The following is a 21,365-nucleotide window of genomic DNA, read 5'->3' as shown; positions in this document are numbered from 1 at the left end:
AGGAGAGAAGCCTGTCCCCGCCGCCCTGGGCACATGGTCTCCCAGCCTCTTCTCCAGCACCTCTCCCGACAAGTCCACTCAAGCCCTCACCGATCTTGATGCAGCTCCAGTGTCTCCTGCCCTCTCCAACCCTCCCCTCCTCCCTGCCACATGCCCGATGCTCCAATCTCAGGGCTGGGTACAGTGGAGCCACTCACTAATGTCACTTCCTGCAGCTGTTTGCTGCTGGGACTGGGACTTGCCACTCGAGCGTCTGTTGGGTGCTATGAAGTTCCAACAATCGATGCTTTAAGATAAGCTTATATTTTCACTAATGTAAAGTAACCTTTAAAGCAGCTAGACTTCTTAAACCTGTTCATCTACAGGCTAGTCCATCTCAGGTCACCAGGTCACCTGCGTTGAGCGGAGACCTGCCTCTCTAAGCTCTAGCTGGGCCCTGGGAGCCAGCAGAGGATCTGAGTGTGGCTGTCCTTTCCTCCAAGTCAGCTCCTCTCCCGGCTGAGCATCTGGAATTCTTCCAGAAGACACAGATGGAATCCCCTCCACCACCTACCCCAGGTGGTAAGATGGTGTTGGAGTGACAGTACGAGAGCAGATCCATGTGACTTAGCCTTGTGTCTGCACAGACTGCCTTCCCTCTGTTCAGCCGACGGGGGCAAGCTGGGTAGTTGGACTCACATGTGTTAGTGTCCATCCAGGGACAAAATGCCATCAGTTAATGTCGTCCAACACAGCAAGGTCTTTCCTCAGTGCTTTGGTCAGTGGAATAAATGCTCATCCTAGTTTGATGGGCATTCAGTACAGCACCAGCAATATGAATTCTTCATTGCACCATCTAAGCAGCTCCCTTGTGAGTATATTTATTGGAAGCCTCGGTTATATAAGTAGTCTCCAGTGCCATTGTCACTGTCCTATCAACCAGATGCAGGCAGTCCCCTCCCTGCCCTGGTGCCTCCCAAGACATGCTGGAGGCTGCCTTTCCCAGTGCCAGGCCCACACTACCTGGATTGACCTGTGAGGTGAGCAGCACTGCCGTCTGCTGAGAGCGTGGCCTTGTCCTCCAAATAAAGCAGCTTAGTTTCATTAAGACACTGGGTGTGGTCTGCCAGAGGGCAGAGGGCCATGCCAGCATCCCCAGAAGCAATGTCTTGGATTCACTCCCCTATGAAAATGTGCTAGTGCTGGCAGCTGTCCCAGGTCTCAGAGTGTAACTGGACTCTTTATCTTTGCTGTATTGAATATTAAGTCATCCAGGATATTACTTGCCATGGATTTGGGAAATGGAACCACACGTGAAAAGTGGACACACCAAGGAGAGGTCAGAGCTTGGCCACAGTGCAGGCTTTGGATGTTTGGAGCGTGGGATGCTGAGAGGGTCACTGAGAAGGGAGGCAGAAAAGGTGCTACCAGAGTGGGCAGTGGGATGCCTCATGCCCCCTGCTTCCCAGAGAAGGACTCACCGAAAGACCTGATTCTAGACTCATCCTTCCCTCTGTCCCCACTCTGTCCTGGCATCCGCAGGCTTGCAGCTGTCTGGTCATTCCTAGTGCCAGAGCATTGCAGGGAAGGAGGGAGTTTCCACACTATGAAGCTAAAGCCAGAGAAGATGCTTCTGTTCATCAACTGGCAACATCTGTTCTGTGTTGATGTCTCTGCTCAGGCCTGAAGAGACACTGTTGCTGTCATCACCCTCTTCCCTGGTTTCCTGAAAGCCACCCAGTTACACAGAACCAATCTGCAGGACGGAGCATGGCCAGGCTCCTCCAAGAGTCCTTCTGTAGGTCTCTGGCTCCTGGGCTGGGCCCTGAGGCAGTGTGTGTGCATTGCAGAGAGGGCCACATGTCTCTTGCCTTCAGCGACAATCAGAATTCACAGGCTTGCAAGCCTGCTTCTGCACTGTGGAAAGAAACTGGCTGTAGGACTCACCTGAACGATACCTGGTGCACGCACCAGGTACAACGCACCTACTTGACTGCAGCCCTGTGTGCTTTATAAACTTGCCTAGGTCTCCACTCATTCTAATGTATCTATCAAATCCTAGGTGTGGAAATGCTCCTTTGGACCACCTTCCTCTAAACAGAATAACCACCATGAGGAAAAGGTTCAGGTCAGTAGGCCTTTCTGATGTATGCTTTGGGGCTGTGCTGGTGGACGGCGTGAATGCACTAAGCTAGGGAGCAGCTGAACTTGGCAGCTATCCCTTAGAGGCCTGACGTGAAGGAGGGGCTAAGTGTACAGAAGACTAGGAGACCGTACATCGGGGTGCAGTGGCTAAGATGAAAAAGGGACCGGGGTGGATTTATTTTGGGCATTCAGACCATGTAGGAGGAGGGAAAACAGGATGGTGGGAAGTCAAGATTCGAAAACACAAGGCCAGCAGTAGCTTAGATACCAAAGGACTCGTGGGTATCCTGGCCTCGCCCCCAAGGGCTGAAAGCAACCTCACAGACGTCCTTTCTCTAGGAATGGCCTCGGCCCTGTGAAAGAAGGAGAAGCCCAGTACGCCGTGGTCCACTGCACAGGCTACATCAAGGCTTGGCCGCCAGCAGGTAAGCGGAACCTGCACATTCGCTCCCAGGGGATCGGATGCTGTTTCAGTCCCCGTGGGGTCCTGTTAGAAATGCATTCTTATAGCAAGAGACAGGAGAATACTCTCATTTTCCTTTGTAGTCAGAACATACTGATCTCTGTAACTGAAAAAAAGTCCTGCTACTTGAAGCAAAGGTTTCTTAAAAAGAGCGATCCTGCAAAGGGGATTGGAGCCTCACAGGCCCTTTCTGTGGTCTGTCACCTAGAGCACTCTGCAAAGGCAGAGGGACATTTGAAATGATAGTTGTATTCAAGCCATTAGAGAAATGCGAATCAAGACCCAGAATGAAACACCTCTTACACTCACTAGGGTTAAAATTTACAGACAATAACAAGTGCTGGTGAGGATGTGGAGCAATTGGAACCCTCATACTTTGCTGGTGGGGATGTAGAATGGTGCCAGTGCTTTGGAAAACAGTCTGTTCCTCGAAATGCTAAAAATAGCATTACTGTATGAGTCAGCAGCGTCACGCCTATGTATATGCTCCAGCTAAATGGCAGCGTATGTCCACAAAGAAAATTGTACTGAATGTTCATGACAGCATTTTTCATAGTGGCCAAAGAGCAGAAACAAATCACATGTGTACATCAACTGATGAGCAAGGATAAATAAAAAGTAGTGTATCCATATGATGAAATATTATTCACCAGTGAAAAGCAATGAAGTATTGATTCATGCCATAATGTGTGGGTGAGCCTTGAAAACATCACGCTAAATGAAAGCAACCAGACACAGAGGCCCACACTACGTCATTCCATGTATGTGAAATATGTAGACATTGAGACAAAAAGTAAACAAGAAATCGATTTGTGTGTGTGTGTGTGGTTTCCAGATGCTGGGAGGGAAGAAAAAGTTGGGCATGATCGCTAATGGGAAAGTGTTTCTTTTCGAGGTGACAGAAACATTCTAAATTTAAAAAGCAATAATAGTTGCACAACCTACAAATCTACTAAAAACCACTGAATTGTGTGCTTTAAGATGGCAAATTTTATGGTATGTGAATTACCTCTCAATAAATCCACTGTTAAAAGAACATATGCAATGTTAAACATCTGTGGATACTTTATGGCCTGGAATGTGGTCTGTCTCCGTGAAGATTCCGTGCCAGCTTGAGAACAGTGTGGATTCTGCTGTTGTTAGATGGAGCACTCTTTAAATGTCGGTTAGGTCAAGTTGACTGACGGTGCCGTTAAGGACAACTGTATCCTTACTGATTTTTACCTGCTTGACATATCAATTACTGAAGGAAGGATGTTTTAAAGTCTCCAGCTGTTGTATTGGATTTGTCTGTTTCTCCTTGCAGTTTTATCTGTCTTTGCCTCACACATCTTAACGCTCTGTTGTTAGGTTCATAAGTGTTCAGGATTATGTCTTCTTGGAGAAATGACCCCTTTGTCATTATGAAGTGCCCTTCTTTACCACTGATCATTTTCCTTGCTCCAAATTCCGCTCTGTCTGAAATTCCTGAAATTCCTACCCCAGTTTCCTTTTGATTAGTGTTAGCATGGTCTAGCTTTCTTATCCTTTAACTTTTGACCTAACTGTGTCTTTATATTTAAAGTGAGTTTCTTGTAAACGACATACAGTCGGGTCAAGTATTTTTAATCTACTCTTAACAATCTGTGTATTTAAACCATTCACATTTAATGTGATCATTGATGTAATTCGATGAATACTTAACAATAGAAATTCATTGTACTTTTTCTTTGTTTCTTTTTTCTCCCTCTCTCTCACCTTTTCTAGTTTTCATTGAGCATTTTATATGATTTTCTTTTCTTTTCTCTCTCAGCGTAACAGTTACATTTCTTTAAAAATATCTTCATTGTTTGCCCTAAGTTCAAAATGTACATTTACAGCTAATATAAACCCACTTTCAGATAATACTATGTCTCTTCATGGGCAGTGCAAATACATGGTAACTAAATTTTCCTTCCTTCCTCTTTCCCATCTCTTATAATACTGTTCTCATTCATTTCACTTACTGTCAGCGCCCAATACAGTTGACCCTTGAACAACACGGACTTGAACTGTATGCGTCCACTTATATGTGGAGTTTTTTCAATAAATACACATATGTACTGTAAATATATTTTCTTCCTTATGATTCTTAATAACATTTTCCTTTCCCTAGCTTACATCATTGAAGGAATACAGTATACAATACATACAGCGTACAAAATATGCGTTAATTGAATGTGTATTTTATGAGTAAGGATTCCGGTCAACAATAGACTATTAGTAGTTAAGTTCTGGGGAAGTCAAAAGCTGTGTATGGATTTTCAACTGTGTCGGGGGTCAACACCCTAACCCCCACAATTTTCCAAGGGTCAACTCTGCACCGTTACTACTGTTACTTTAAACCGACAAAAATCTATTACCTCAAATAAGAATAATAAAAATAAACGCTTTTATTTGACCTTAATTTGTTCTTTCTCTGATGCTTTTCCTTTGTTTGTGTAGACCTGGGCTTCTGATCTCTGTCATTTCCTTCTTCATGAGGAACTTGTTTTAACATTTCTTGCAGGACAGCTCTGCTGGTCGTGAATTCTCACCATTTTTGCTTTTCATAGAAAGTCGTTGTTTCTCCTTAACATTGGAAGGATAAATTTCACTGGATATAGAATTTGAGGTTGGTGGTTGTTTTCTTTCAAAACTTTTAAATATTTACTTCACTTCCTTCTTGTTTGCATGGTTTCTGACGAGAAGTCCACGTAACTCTTGCCCTTGTTTTTTATAGGTAGTGTGGGACTTCTGGTTTTTCTGACTTCTTTCAGGATTTTTGCTTGTCTTTGGTTTTCTGCAGTTTGAATATGATAGGCCTTAGTTTAGTTTTGTTTTTGGCTGTTTGTACTGCTTGGTATTCTCTGAGCTTCCTGGAGTTTTTTTGTTTTGTTTTGTTTTTTAATTCTTGGACATTATTTCTTCAAAGATTTCTTTTGCTCCATTCTCTTTCTCCTGTTGGAATTCCAATTACGTGTAAATCCTTTGAAATTGGGCTACAATTTTGGAGTATTCTGTTCTGGGTTTTCAGATTCTTTTTTCCTCTTTGCATTTCAGTTTTGGACATTTCAGTTGCCATATCTTCAAGCTCACTGATTCTTTCCTTGGTTTTGTCCAGTCTACTGATGAGTCTGTCAAAGGCATTCATTTCTGTTACAGTGTTTTGTTTTGTTTTAATTTCTAGCATTTCCCTTTGATTCTCAGAGTTTCTATCTCTCTGCTTACATTACCCATCTGTTCTTGCTTTTGTCTACTTCTTTCATTAGCACTTTTAACATGTTAATCATAGTTATGTTAAATTCCTAGTCTAGAAACGTTATGCTGTACACCAGAAATTGACACTTTATAACTGACTATACTTCAATTTTAAAAAATACAGTAAATTCCCAGTCTAATAATTTCAAAATCCATGTCATACCTGAGTTTGATGTTTACACTGTCTCTTCAGGCTGTGTTTTTTCTTGCCTTGGAAACCTTTGTTGAAATCTAGGCATGATGTATGAGGTAATAGGATCTGAGGTAACAGGCCTTTGGTGTGAGATTTTATGTTAATCTTGCTAGGAGTAGGCTGCACTTCATGTTTTATATATATATTTTTTTTATATATATGTGTTTTATTTATATTTATATCTTATTTGTATATACTTTTCTAGTTAGACCATAATGCACACAGTTCTCAAGGTGTTGCTTGCCTGAAGGCTGGACTCGAGGTCGGGGACTCAGAAGGCAGCGACACCGTCACAGTGTCCGGTGTCATAAATAGTCCTGACAGTGCTGGAGAGCTGACCAGACCCAGGGAGTGGGAGCGAGTTCTCTGATGCTAGTGTGTCAATCAGCTGCAATGCAGGAATGGCCCTAGAGTTTCCTCTTTGCTGGCATGGACGCCCGTGTCCATGGTCCGGAGACTCTGAGGTTTCAGAGTATGCGAGGCAACAGACTTGTATTGGGAGGTTGCTCGATGAGAAGCAGAGAGGAGCTAAGGGACGTGGGCAGCCTGGAGAGAGGCCTCCAGCAGCGGCTTGGCTCACCGAGCACATGTGATGGCCTGGTAGGAGCCATTTGCTGAGCAAGGCTTTCGGGCACCAGACGCAGGCCCATCCCTCAGGGGGCGCAGAGACATGTTGGTGGGGGACCAGCATGTACACAGAGACCACAGGAAGTGTGGGCAGTCAGCCTGGGGACACAGGAAGCATCCCTAACCCGCCCCAGGGTCAGGAGGGGCTGAATGTAGCCTCTCGGGACAAGCTGGCCGTCTCCTTCTTGACACTTTCCTCGTTTGAATGAGTTACTCATTCTCATTACACCAGGCAAATTCCCCTTCCCGTTTCCGGCGTCTGAGTGCTCTTTTTCTACACTCCAGGCCGCCAGTATCACACAAGAAGTGCCACCATCCTGGTAAGACTAGGTCACAGGATCCTTGTGGATGAGCCAGAGGAAGGAGGCTGGGGCCCAAGGTGCAGCAGGTGACTGCATCCAGAGGCTGCTGAGAGGATTCAGGCTTTCCTGGAGTTCTGTGCCCGAGAGCACTCAAGCGTGCAGGGCAAGGGGGCAGTAGGACGTGTTAGGCACTGAGTCTCCAATGACCATCCTTGAAACTCTGCCACAGGAGAAGTGGTTGAAGGAACTGGGGGTGTTTGTCTTGGAGAAAGCAAGACATGATTTCTGTCTTCAAGTATTTGAGGGGGTGTCATATGAAGGAGGAAGTAAACTTACTTAGGATAGTCCCAGAAGGCACAGTTTGGACCAAAAGAGGAAAGTTACCAAAAGGCAGATTTTAACTTAATAGGGAGAAATGAGTAAAACCTATGAACAGCCTGTTAAATCTATATATATAAAAATATGAATACATACACATGCTAAACATATGGAAAAAATTCAGCCTCCTGCTAATCAGAACTACAACTTTAAATAATTTGATATCATCTCCTCTTACCTACTAAATGGCAAAAAATGAAGAAGACAAAATACACAGTGTTGTTAAGTTTCAGAAAAATTGACACTGTTATGTTCTGCTGGTGGGAATACAGATCAATACAAACCTGTAGAGTAATTTGGGAGTATATATTAAATGCCTTAAAGTGTGCATTCCTTAATGTAAGTACAGGAATTGTACTTCTGGGAATTTAGTCTAAGAAATTAATCAGAAATGTGAAGGTGTTGTATGATTAAACATTATTTATAACTGTGAAAACCTTGAATTATTCTAAATTTCAGTGGTAAAGAATTGGCTAAAAATAGCATGAAACCTCTATGATACTGGACAACCAAATATCTTTCAAAAGATATTTAAGGATGAAGCAAAATGCTAAGAAGTGTTAAAAAAGAACGGCAGGTTTTGCAACATAAACATCATGATCCCAGTTTTATTTTTAAATTATAAATGAATAGTGTGTCTATGCACTGAAAAAATGTATATAGAATATTAACATTATTTCTGTGTAGTAGATTATTGGTTACTTTTTTCTTCTCCACTCACTCTTGCTTTTTTCAAATTTTTACATGACTTTCATAATTGGAGAAAATGACATTTTTAGGCAATCAATCTGAATTTCCTAAGCAGTGTTCCAGGCAATGGGATTGAGCAGTTTGTGGTGAATTCAGAAATTGTGTCATTTTGTTTGCTGGTTGGTTTTGTTTTGTTGTTGTATTTAGCCGTTGTGTTTCTATAAAGATAGATGTTCTGGGAAGCAAGCTTGTATCCACACATGACAATTGTATCATGCCACCAGCATACTCAGCTAATGTACCTTGTTCTGTGGCTGTTAATACTCTGTTTCCTGGTTGATAACTCTGTTCTTCTCACATATAACACACTATTTTGCACTCACAGTTCGATGTCTCAAGACCAAGTGCATGCTTCATTTTCTCAGCCCGGTGCTTAGCTCAGACCCGGCACATAGAATGTATTTCATGCAAACTGGATGGATGGGTGAGAGAAAAGAAAAAAGGAAGGGATCTTGCCTAGACAAAAGAAATAATTGGCCTAAGATTTTTTTTCTTTTTAAAGAAGAAAAATATTTATTTGATCACAAAATCTTGTGCTGCATCCTCCTTGAAGGGCACCTGCTTCACTTTTTCTTGGGCTCCTTACAAGCCGCCACGTCCGGCTGGGCCACACTGAGGGGAGGGGAGTGACCATCTGTGTAAGAGGTGTCTTCAAACAGGACTGGGTAGTCATCCTGGGCCGTTGTGGGGGTGTGTGGATCACGGCACAGTAGAAGCAGGTGGTCTGGGGTTATGGGACCAGCACGAGCTGCTCCTTCTGGCATAAAGCTTCAGGGTCCATCTCAGGCTTGGCCTTCCACGGAAGCAGTGCGGTGATCCGCCACCGGCTCAGGGTGTGTCTCTCTCTGCCAGAATCTCGTTAGTGCCCTCTACCTCATACTTGGTGGCATGGCTGTCACTGGCCACCTCAGCCAGGGTCCACTGCTCCTCCTGACCCACAGCCTTCACCAGGGCAGCCACCTTGTCTCCAGGTTTGGCCACATAGTCCCCAGAAGCCGGAATGGCCCCACAGAGGGGTGGGAGCTTGTCACCAGGCTTCCCGATGCATGGTGCGGGGTAGGGCATGGCCGACGGCTGCAGCAAGTCACCAGTGCGCCGCTGTGCCTGGTCTTGTGAGTGCTCAGATCAGATCTGGCACTGAGAGTGTATTTTATACAGGATGGATGGCTGGATGGATGGCAGAAAGGAAAGAAGGAAGGGGTCTTGCCTGGACAAAAGAATGGTTGACCTAAGTGGGTGGGTATGTGAAAGAATTTCTTGCCAGAATTTCCAAAGATGTTTATAGAATCCACTTTCCCAGAAATCTTTTGAGATGGTAGAGACAGTCATCTGGCCTAGATGAGGTGGCTGAAATGAGGTTGTTGGCACTCCTACCCTGCAATAAGGTCATGGAATTGGAGCATTGGAACAGCAACTCACTTAATGCTTGAATGGTGCCTCGTAAATGTTCACGAGGAATGCAGTCCCTGCTTGCTCGTGGGCTCGAGCTCCTTAATTGTAAACAATGAAGTTGGTTAGGAAGTATGAAGAGTGTAACTATGAAGATTGCTAAAAATATCTACAGGCGACCTTAGAAATCTCTAAAGGTGAGCAGAAGCAGTAGACTTTGTGTGGTAAACAAAGGCCTCGTAAACAATTCTTTGACAACCCACTCGCAACACGTCTGCTTATTGCTGAACCAATTAATTGTGCCTTCAAAGTTCTCCCCGGTGCCTGCTGACTCCACATTAGACATAAACATTGCAATAAATTCTGCTGTGTTCCAGAGGCCTTTTCTGTTACACAGTGGCCTCCCCAGTCATCCTCCCGGCATTTTATACTATGTAGGTTTCATTTAAAACAGTTGAGTTCCCAAGTTCCTTTGTCAAATCCTTCTGCCTAAAGAAACACTCTGTGTTTGTAAAGAAGAAATTACCACGGGGGAAGAAGAAGTCACCCATGATGGGTTGCATTTTACATTTTGTGAGGTATGTTCAGAGTCTGAGGGAAGCTTTGAAATTCTGAAGATGTTCATTGCCTCCACCCCATTGTCATCGCCCCGGCACCTTGCACTTGGCAGACTGGCATTCAGCTTTGAGCCAGAAGCCACTTCTATTACAGAGGCCTCTTTTCCAGTAAGCATCATCTGATGTGTTTGGTTCATCACCAAACAATCCATGGAAAATCTCTGATTAACTGGCAGTGTGTCTGCACAGGAGAGCCAAGGTCTGCCCCAGCAGGGGGGTCGGGTCGCCTCCCTCCGGGACCATCCTGGTCAGGAAGAGGCTCAGTTCTTGGCGCCCTCGTGTGCCTTCTCATCGGTGAGGCTGATGCTTTCCATCGCTGAGCCGCTAGACTTTCAGTAAGCCTCGGCCGCAGCATGCCAGAGGCCTGAGGTTATTTTGGGGTTTTGGCTGGAACCTGCGGTGGTCAGGCCAGTGTTGTCACTTCACCAGACAGCACATCTCTGCCACGAGCTCGTCTGCAACAGCCCTGTACTTCTTGCAGTTTGATTGTTGAACGTCGTGTATTTGTTTTTTCCTTCATTTGAAAAGTCTCCCAAAGCTGCTTGTCTGTGTTGAAGCCATCCACCCGCAGGGCAATGGCTGGATCCCGGCTCTCTCCAGCGCTCAGCCCGTCTGTCCTCCCGGGTTGCCTGGATACATCAGGACACGGTCTCCTGCTCAGGACCGTGCTTTGACGTCCTGGTCAGACGTCAAAGCCACGAGCTTAGCTTGTGAGATGGAGGATGATGTTTGACAATGTCTTCTGTCCTCCTCGTTCTCAGGCAGCGCAAGGCCACTCTTTTGTTTCCTTCGATGAACTCTTTCTGAGCACCTGCCGTGGGCCAGGTCCTGTGCTAGGTCCTGGGGATCCTTGGGTGAATCTGATAGGTAGTTCCTGCCCCTAAGGCGCCCGCAGTGAAGCGGAGGCGCGGTCATTGCAAAGCCCTGGGGCGAGGGCCACAGCAGAGGCACTTGGAGAGACAGCACGTGGGAGGGGTTCCATCTGCTGAGACTGCCAAGGCTCTCCCTCCAAAGCCTAACGTTTGAGATGAAACACAAACGTGAAGGAGAGGTAGGAGTCTGCTAGTTTTAAAGATGCCTTACAGGCATAGAGAGTCGTGTGGGTGAGGGCAAGTATGATGATGATCAGAATTTGCGTCTGCAGGTGCGCTCTCCGTGCGAGACACGATGACAGGCCCTCTCACGTGCTTTGTGCTTCGGTTTTCACAACAACCCTAGGGAGGTCCAGGCGCTGTTATCTCCATTCTGCAGATGCGACGCCAGAGGATCAGACTAGCGACTTAATCCGCTCAGCTGACAGTAAGCAGTGGGGTTGGGTTGTGAATCCGGGCCTTCCTGATGCTCTGACCATGCTACTCCGCTTTCTCCAAGTGGGAGCGAGATGCAGCACTGGGAACCAGGTGTAATTCCCTGTGGCTGGTGGGGAGGACGGCTGGGTCGGAGGGCAGAGTCAGATCCTGGCGGCGAGGCCTTGGGTGCTAAGCCTGGGAGTTTGGACCCTTCTCCACTCTCTGTGGAGAGTCACTGAAAGCCGCGGAAGGTTTTAAAGATCATTCTGGAAGTTGGATTGAAGTGAGAGGAGGGAGAGGGATAGGCCTGAAGGCAGGGGGACCAGAGAAGGCTAACCCCGGGAGAACCTGTGAGGCTGGAGTTACGGCAGTGGCTGTGCAGGTGGAGGGGAGCGTGGAGAGTCTGCAGGCGGTGGGGAGAGGGGACATGATGGGGCAGAGCAGGCCGCAGGCTAGGCGGTGCCGGGCACTCGGCTGAGGGTCAGGAGCCTGGGGTTCACCCCCAAAGGAGACCAGCTCCTGAGTCAGTGTGTAAGCGTTCCACTGGATTGCCTCCCCTTGCCCTGCCAATTAATGTGGAGATCATCTGGGGCTTTTTTTAAAACAATTTTTTTGTTTGTTTTATTTATTTAATTTATTTGGGGGGGGGGTAATTAGGCTTATTTATGCATTTATTTTAGTGGAGTTACTGGGGATTGAATCCAGGTCCTCGTGCAGGCTAAAGCACACACTCTACCCCTGAGCTACACCCCTCCACAGCCTGGGGCTTTAGATCCATAATTTAGATTTTAGATATAAGGTCATTATGATTTCATATTATCTACCTAGCTTTCAAGAAATAAGCTTGCCATTTGCAGTGAGGTCCGGGGCTCTGTTACCGACAGCTGGTCAGCCTCACTGGTTTCCTTGCTCACCTCACCTGGCTTCTAGACCACGCTCCCGCCATATTTTATTTCTGGTCTCAGGGCCAGGATGAGCCTTTAAATAATTTCAAAAAGGGTGAGTGGAGGCTACATGTCACAGCTCCTTGAACATTTGAGAGGTTCTTCCTGTTAACTCTACTGCATGGAGCGTTCTCAGGCCCCGGGATTCTCGTTCAGAGCCTGGGGACAGGCCGTCACCCGCAGGCAGCAGCGTTGTAGAGAAGTCTGGGTCTGGCCAGCCTGTTTCTTTTCGAGGCAGGCTGCTTTTCTTTTGTCCCATTATGACACTTGCAGTTTGTTTTGAGTTTATCCTTGGAATTCAGAACTTTCACTTAGGTATCTCTCATGTAGGTCTGTTTGCATTGACTTTATTTGGTGCTGGGGGGACCATTTCAGCTTGCAGACTTAAGCCTGTCTTCACCGTGGGGAAATTTATCTAGATTTTTCCACCTTGCTGCTGCGTCTCAGCCCGCTCTGTTCACATCTGGAAGTTCCGTGTCCATTTCTTGGATCTGCTCTCCCTACCACGAAAGAGTTTTGCTCATCATATCAATTTCTTTATCCTTTTCTTCCGAATTCTTGGAGAATTTCTCAATCACAGTCTTCTATTCACGATTCCCATTTAATATTTTAATAATCTGGCAATTGTACTTTTCATCTGGACTCGATCCTTGCTGAATTAAGGCTGTGCCTTTTTTATAAATCATTTTCCTCTTGAGTCACACTGAGTAGTTGAATTTAGATTTTTTTCCTCTTTTTTTTTTTAATAAAAAAGTCTTTTTTCTTTAGTGGGAACAGTTGCAGATTCTTTAACTCAGTCTTCTCTTTTTCATGGGCTTGTGACTCTTCCCGGGTGGCTCCCCTTAGAGAGGTCGCTGTGTGGTTGCCCACTGTTGAGAGTTGGGAAAGTTTCCGTCATTGATCATCTGGATTCTAGTAAGATCTTTCCGGCCCTGACAAGGGCAGAAGAGGAATGTTTAGCTTCACTGTTACCTAACCAAGCGTTCACTTTTCTGTATATGAGGGCCAGCCGTGGGGTGGGGAGATGGCTGAAGTGACAAGCAGCCTCAATGGGACACACTGGTGTTCGGCCACCATGCTGCCTCCTGGGAGGCATGAGGTCAAGAGTTGCTCCCTTGAGACTTGCCCTCATTCTGTGCCAACGTCAAGGCCAATTAGCCCTAAGCTTGTCGGTTGGACCTGCTGGGAGCCTTGCTGCAGACATCCTTGTCCTTCACGTGCAGGGAGGGCGTTGTGGCTTAGTGAGCTCCTCTCTCAGTCCCACCTTGCCCAGACAATACCTCAAAAGTTTCTCACAATCGCTTCCGTGAAGGTCACCCTCCCGAGTTTCTGATGCGGATATATGTGCTTCTCCTGCCTCAGACTCGGGTCATTCCCAGAGTGATTTGGGAGGGACAGGTAGTCTGAGGCTCGGTGGTCTCAGTTTGCTCTTCTGAGCCAAAAGCACCGGTTGTGCTTCGAAGCTCTGCTTTGTGAAGTGGGGGATCCAGCTCTTTAGGGTCACCAGCAGGAACCCTGAAATGCAAAATGCCTGCAGGTCAGCATTTCCCAAAGTATATTCTGAGATCACAGTCCTCAGAGATACACTATGAGAAAAGGATTGCCTGGTCAGTAATCTGGGAACCTTTGCACTCTGAACCCCTCCCAGAGACTCATGCTCCAGAGTCGCATCTTCCCTGAGAAGGTCTACGGTGATGAAACCTCTTTATCTTTGTTTAAACTATGTTTCCCAAATGTATTTGGCCAAAGAATCATTTTTTTCTCCAAAACGTATTAATATTCCTCCGAGAATACTTTCGAAACGTGCTGTGTACAAGTGGCCTGAATTGCTCACAGCACAAGGTAGCTGTTTTTCCCCTCTGCATTTGGCAGAATGCAAAAATATGTCTCAATTCACATGTGAAGATGTGAGTCCCAAGGCAGACTCCACCCAACGTTCTTGAAAAACAGTCCAGCTTTCCATGAGTGTTTGCACAGGGTTAATGCAATCTGTGGTAAGAAATGAAGAAGCCTTTCTGGCCAGTGGTGAGCTTCATCCCAGACAGCAGTTTGCAGTTCCCATTTCACTTGTGTGTTGTTTATATTACGCAGGATTTATTTGGACCTGGCATTAGTGGAGAGTGTTTCCAAAGGAAAGGTAATTTAACGTAGGGCAAAATGGGCTTGTGAAACCAATTAGGAAATCATTAAAATCTGTTAAAATGGCTGGAATTATCCTGTTCCTTTTAAAAAACACTTTGATAAAGGTTGCAGTTCCTGCCAGGAAGCATTCCCTCCTGACACTGTTCCTCCCGGCCCTGGCATCCAGCCCTGGCCGCGTGCCCTTCCTCAAAGCAGTGTGTTCTTTTCTCTGTTGTAACACTAACCACATGGCATTGTGATCATCTGGTTCTCTGTTTCCCCCACCAGCCGGTGAACTCCTTGAGAGTAGGAACTGGCCTCATGCACACTAAAGCCCTAGTCTGTAGCACAGTGTCGGGCACTTAGTAGGTGCTCAGAAGGTGTGGCAATGTTGACTGATCTCACGGCCAAACTCTGATCTGATGTTTGGACCCAGAATGTAGGAGTCAAAGAGAACCTTGAGCGTCACCCTGAGCCAGCCCCTCCTCTCTAAAGAGGGAGACTCAGAAACCCTGCAAGGTTCTGCATCTCGGCTGACCCCAACATCTGTCCCCTGCCCTCGACCACAGCCTAGACGCTGCGTGGGAAACTTGCAGCCAGGCAGAACTCGGCTGACCACAAGAGGCCAGCTCAGAAGTGGGATGATGCCACGTCTTCTGACCAGTGCCAGGGAGGCGTTTTCAGCGTCACAGTGAAAACAAGAGCGGGACGGATTGCACCCCACGTGCCAGGGACTGTGCTAAATGCTTGACGCGTACTTTCCCATCTGATGCCCACAGCAGCCCCTTAGAGGAGCGACCGTGGCTGTCCCTGGTTCACTGACCGGGTAACTGCATCATCCCCATTTCCTGAAGCTGAGAGAGGCCTAAGGCTTTGCGGAATCGGGTGCGGGAGTCAGGGCTCACTGGAGCCCTTAGTCACCGTCAGGCCGCCCTGTCCCCTTGGACTTCTCCTCGGTGTTGGCTCCAGGCACCATGACCATTTTCCCTTTAAAGCATTCTTTCCTGGAACCAGTTTTACCACTCAGTGACTCACTGTGAGGCCTTCAGAGTGACACCTATGTCCCTGACGTCCAAAATCTTGTCACCACCATTTCAAAAAAAAAAAAAGTGTGCGCCTTCCTAAATTGAGCGGTAGCCTACAGTGCTCAGCTGATGTGCTCGGGAAAATTCTCTCCTAAGGATGCAAGTGCCTTCTTTGCTCCACGTACTGTGGCTGTGGGCCACTTTCTGAAAGACCCCCATGGGGGCCGGTGTGATGCAGGGGGACGGGAGGGAGAGCTCGGCCAACCTGTAGCAGAAAGTTCTTTTGTTCTTCTATCAAAAATATTTGCCCTTTGTATCCTGCATCCTTTCCTCACTATCCAGATTCTTACTTGGATGAGCTGCACCAAAACAGATTCTTTATTGCTAATTCAATTTCATCTCTAGTGATCGGTTTGTTCAAGTGGTCAGTTTCTTCTTAGTTCACTCTTGGTGGACTGCATGGTTCCAGAAACTTGTCCATCTCCTCTAGGTTATCCATTTTGGTTCCATATAGTTTTTCATAGTATTCTCATATGGTAGTCTGTATTTTTATGTTATTTGTTGTACAAAACAGATTCTTCGATGTGCTTTCAAGGGCGTATTCACTAGAACCAATTTCATGGATGGAATGAATGGCCCTGAAATTGGTGACCATTAGGTAGCCTTTGAGGTTTTTTGAAAAAGGGATTGAAGTATGGTCAAGGCTGTGCTTTGGCAAGATGAAAGTAGCCAGAGGGTAGACCACGGTCAGGGAGAGGAAAGGGTGGCAGGAGTAGATGCTGGGAGAAAGACCATTGAGCACCAGTAACGGGAGGGTCGTGTGAAGGCAGCATCAGGAGAGGGGACCGGGGGTCCATGACCAGGGGCAGTTGGAGAAAGGAGCAGCCTCTCCTGGGGAGGCAGTCACAGTCAGGGAGGCACATGGAAGCAGCCAGATCAGAGTCTGCAAGCGGTAGACAACCAAGGGTGCCTGTCTTCAGCTGCAGAGCACAGTTCCCAAGGACTGAGTAAGAAGGAACTTATTTGGGAACTGAGTAGTTTGAGAAAGGTGAGCAAGGGCAGGTGGAGGCTGATCTTCATGGGGGAAGAATATGGAGCAGCAAGTAGCAAGACACTGATGCTGGTGAGAGGTGACAGCAGAACACAGGTGCGGAGGCTACTGCGGAATGGTGAGTGATGATGTGGTGCGCGATGAGTTGGCAAAATTTTAAGTCATGGAGGAGCGACTGGTGCCAGCCAGCCCCCAGCGTGCCCAGGACAGAAGTATTGTGTTGGGAAGCTGGAGTAACAGTGTAGCCCCAGAGCAGAGATGGGTCACAGGTGGACAGCTGGACACAGCCCTACTTTCTAGATGCTGGTTCTGCACTGGTGAGGAATTCTAGCTTCTAGAAACTGGAAATGGGGGCAAAACCAGCCAGTGGAACCTGTCTTGTCTCTCTGAACTTTTTATAACTGAAAGCTTAACATAGCAGTGAAATGCCTCAGCTAAGCCATGGAGAGGATGAGAGGTTCAGTGTTCTTTTGCTTCTCTTGGAAAATAGCCCATAGATTTCCAATGAAATCCCCCCTCCTCTGCCAGGGGAGATACCACGGACTCACGGTGTCGCAGTGGGTCAGGCCCTGGGTTGGGGGCTCAGGGCTCACTCCTCTCTTTACCCACGGTGAGACCGAGGCCTAGAGAGGGGCGGCTGCTCTGCCCCTTAATTCCTGTCTCCTGACGTCCCCTGCACCTCAGCGTGGCTTTATTGTTGCAGCCCCTTAGCTAACTATTTACAGATTACGATTTACTGGAAGTGAAGCTCTATCTTCTGAGTCCAAGTTTACACAGAAAATACTCATTTACAACTTTCCCTTTAAGCCAAAGAAGATGCATGTTAATTTTCATGACTTAATGGCGGTTACTTGGAAAGAAATGACACATCTCTGCCAAATGTTTTAGAATTAAACTTCTGCCACCATTGTGCTTTCTTCAATTTAGTAATCAGGGACAGCGTTCTAGAGTCTGAGTTTCAGTGCACCGTGCTCATAGTTCTGGTATTGTTGGAGAAGGAGATGCCACCTGGGAAAATTTCCCAGGTATGTGAAGCCCACATTTTTAAGTAGCAAAACACCACGTCCCAGCCTTTTTTTCTATCACCTTTTTATTATTATTACTATAAAAATCCCATCTTTATTAAAGAAAGTTAGATCTATAACATGGAAAATAAAGCAAAATTCACCTGTACACCTATTTATCAAAAATTTTAATAAGTTATGAAGTAAAAAGGAAGTCTCCCTTTTAACCCCAGTTCCACCCCCAAGAGCCAGGTGATAACACCCCAGTGCTTCTTATTCTAGACACTCTTCTATATGTTAAAAAAAAAAAAGTTGTACATATGTTTTATTACACAGCCTGTCTTTTGTTAGCTTTTCATGGATGTCATAAATGTTTCCAAGTTAGTATATAGAGTGCTACTTCATTCTTTTAAACAGCTGTGTAATATTCCATTAGCTATTCTCCAAATGAGAACATTAGGATTGTTTTCAGCTTGGGGCTCTTGCAGAGGACACCACAGTGGACGTCCTTGCACACAATTCTTCAGCCGTGAATGCTGGTTTTTCTGCAGGGCAGTCTCAGGAGTGGGAGAGGATGCTACAAGTACAGTCCAATCAACATCACCAAATTACCCTGCGAGGCAGGATGTGAGTGTGTCTGTTTTCCCACACCCCTGCCAACTCTGGGCATTTTCACTCTTTTGTAAGTTTTGCCAATCTGGTAGTTTGCATCAGGGAAATTACATATTTTAAATTGGATTTTCTCCATTAGTGATGTTGTGCGTCTTTCCTGGGTGTGTTTACTATTTGTATGTCACTGTGAGTTGCTTGTTCACAGTATGTGCCCATTTCCCTGCGGGGTAATTTGTGCTTTTCTCATTTGCTTATCGAAGGTCTTTACAATATTGTGAATATTAATCTGTTGTCTATTATAGGTTGCAAATAACTTTCTTCTGGCCAGTGGTTTATCTTCTAATTTTGTTTGCATTATCTTTCATCGCATGGAATTTTTGTCTGCTTAAATGAGAAATGAGGGACCCAGAACACGGCTCATCCTTCCCTGATGACTCAGGGCTGGCATGACAAAGGTCCAGGGCCAGACAGGAATTGAGAGGACCATTCGAAGATGTCCACAGGGCTGTTCAGCCCACGGCTGCCCCCGCTGCGGCCGCTGTTTTGTTGGGTGTCTGTTAGGGTTGTTGCTTATTTCCTTTTATGCTCTGTAGGGATTCGCTGTCCTCAAACTCCCCTGCTGGCCACTGACCCTTGTTTCTCTCCACATGCCTGTTTTTATACTGTCCCATCCTGTCACAAATCGCTGTTTCTCATCCTTCATGGCCTAGACAACCGAACAGCGTGACTCGTCAGTGTCGTGGGTGAAAGGAAATAAAATAGCCTGGGGGCTGGGGAGTGGCAGCCTTCCCCTAGAGCACAGCGCCTGGCTGTGGTGCGTGGCCTCCGGGACGTCTGCGAGGGCTGCACAGAGACCATGTTCTGGTTAGCAGACACTGATAAACGGATGACTTCCAGACGGATGAGGTGCTCTTTGTAGGCTTTTCTCTTACATGAGGAACCAGTACTTGGAGCCTCTGCCCTGACTGCATGGGACTCAGCGCCTTGATGCTATATAAGATGTAACTGTGCCAGACTTGTGAAGGCACCACCCTCCTCTCTCCTGCTCCCAGCGCCATCCTCGGAGACATCTTTCCCCAGACTCTGCCGGTCCCACCAAACAGACACACCCAATTCTAATGACTCCCTCTCCACAAAGCCTTCACCAGCATTCCACCAACAACTTCCCAGCCAAGTGATTTGTGTCACGTTGTGCTTTCTGTTATAGTGTTTTTGCATCTACCTGTCTGCCCTGCTTACCCACGAACCTAGAAGGCAAGGACCAGATCATACATGCTTGTGTATTGTTTAAGCTACTGAACGCAGGGCTTAGAGCATCGGGGGGGCTGGTGAGTGTTGTGTGACTACATTTCTCTTTGTATCTGTGACTTATGCACCTGCGGTACCTACCCAGAAGGTACCCAGATTTACCAATAGCACTGTTTAAAGTTTTTACTTAATTATTACTATTGAAAGAATTTATACAACTCTATAATAAAACACTAAGTTAAGAAAACAGAGACCGCAAGTAGGTTTTATTTTATGACTCATGTTGATGAACTGTTTTGTGTCTTCCTCAGTAATTAGTGGGGGACACGCTGTGATCAATTAAGGACACTTGTCATGGGTACAGGAAGGGGCCCTCACAGTTCACGTGCTGTATTTGTGTCATGGCCAACTTATTGGAAAAGCCAAGAGTGAACACAGGGTATTCACAGAGGTGTTATGGTTTGAATCGTGTCCCCCTGCAGAATGTATGTGCTGAAGCCCTAACCCCCAGAATTTCAGAATGTGACCTCATTTGGAAAGAGTCTTGGCAGATGTAATTAGGTTAAAATGAGGTAGTGTGGGCCCCTGATCCAGTAAGACTGGTGTCCTTATAAAAGGGTAAACCAGCTGCAGTGTTTGTACAAAGGAACCTCTCCTGGCTAATTTCTGGAGAAGGGTGGAAACAGACTATTTTGTAAGTAACAACCATGGCCCCATTCCATATCAGGACTTAGGGGATGTGGCCAGAAGGGTGTTTACAGGAAAGCTGTGGCTTGAAATGCTTTTCTTATTAAATGTGGGAAAACCAGAAATTTAACTTATGAATTAAGAATTTAACTTAGGCAAATAGAACTTATTTAATTTATAAGCATAGAAAAAGAATAAGAAAATACCATGAGCCAACTATAAGGATAGGATTAATGAAAAAATTAAAATGAGAAACATTAAGTTAAAAAACAAAAGTGTTACCCTATTGAAAAATAGTTATTCATCAATACTGGTCAAAAAGAAAACCTCTGACATGTCTAATTCTCATTTAAAAAAAAAAAGAAAGAAAATTAATGCATGTTAAGAGTGAAGAGATTTATCACAGCAAGTTTAAAAACTTACAAACATAATGTGCATGATTTAGATTTATACATGTTAAAATCTTTGGGAAGAAAGCTAATTTCTGGGGAAAGTGAATCAAAGAAAGTTTTGGGGTTTTTTTTCTAAATGAGGCAAGAAATTGAAAAAAGCTGACAGGAAACTATATTCAGTATCTTGTAGTAATCTATAATGAAAAAGCATATGAAAAGAAATATGTGTGTATATATGTATGACTGAAACATTATGCTGTACACCAGACATTGACACAACATTGTGTATACTACAATTAAAAATAAATAAATAAATAAAATTAAAAAGTAAAGAAAAAGCTGACAAAGCACTGCTCTCCCAATGGTGCTGGGGCTAGAGGTTTTATGGGCAAATTATTTAAACACAGAGCATAGGAAGAGATAGCAAGTGTACTGCTTTGTTTCTTAAAGTTCACATGGCTTTGGTACAAAACCTGACAGGCATTTCGAAAAAGAAAACTATAAACCCAGGGTCATTTATGAATATGCAGATGCTAAATACAGCATTAGCAAGGCAAATTAATAGTTCTACACATGCATATGAATTACAAGACTACTTGAGTGGTTTAACATTAGGAAATCTGCTAATATAATTAAAGGAGGAAAGCTAATTAATTTTAGTTCTTATTTTGTTTAGTAAAGAAATGTCTTTGTAAACCAATAATAGAAATATATTTCCTTAACGTAGACAAAACAAATATCTGAAACCAATAATCAGTACCTTACAGAATGGTGAAATATTAGAAGGGTTCTAATTAAAACGAGGACTATGAGAGAAATGCTCGCTGTCACCGCTATAAACCAGCATTGTTTTGGAATCTCTACTCCAGGCAATAAAATAAGAAAAGGAAA

At 45.4% G+C, this 21,365-nt stretch overlaps 1 protein-coding gene and 1 pseudogene across 5 annotated transcripts in view; one reads left to right on the top strand and one right to left on the bottom strand.

Annotated features, from left to right (window-relative positions):
• Positions 1-21,365, top strand: part of ARNT2 (aryl hydrocarbon receptor nuclear translocator 2) — a 163,966-nt gene that overhangs the window by 93,885 nt on the left and 48,716 nt on the right. For all 5 annotated transcript variants that reach the window (XM_074354187.1, XM_074354186.1, XM_074354189.1 and 2 more), the window contains exons 7-8: positions 2,042-2,107; positions 2,464-2,549. In XM_074354187.1, coding sequence (XP_074210288.1) covers positions 2,042-2,107; positions 2,464-2,549 — 152 coding nt within the window. The remainder of the gene's footprint in view (positions 1-2,041; positions 2,108-2,463; positions 2,550-21,365) is intronic.
• LOC141575278 (SAGA-associated factor 29 pseudogene) lies at positions 7,747-9,317 on the bottom strand (annotated as a pseudogene).

The sequence above is a fragment of the Camelus bactrianus genome, chromosome 27 (assembly GCF_048773025.1).
Source record: "Camelus bactrianus isolate YW-2024 breed Bactrian camel chromosome 27, ASM4877302v1, whole genome shotgun sequence".
Taxonomy (NCBI): Eukaryota; Metazoa; Chordata; class Mammalia; order Artiodactyla; family Camelidae; genus Camelus; species Camelus bactrianus.
The sequence above is the reverse complement of the archived record's forward strand: the minus strand, read 5'-3'. Positions and strand labels throughout refer to the sequence as shown.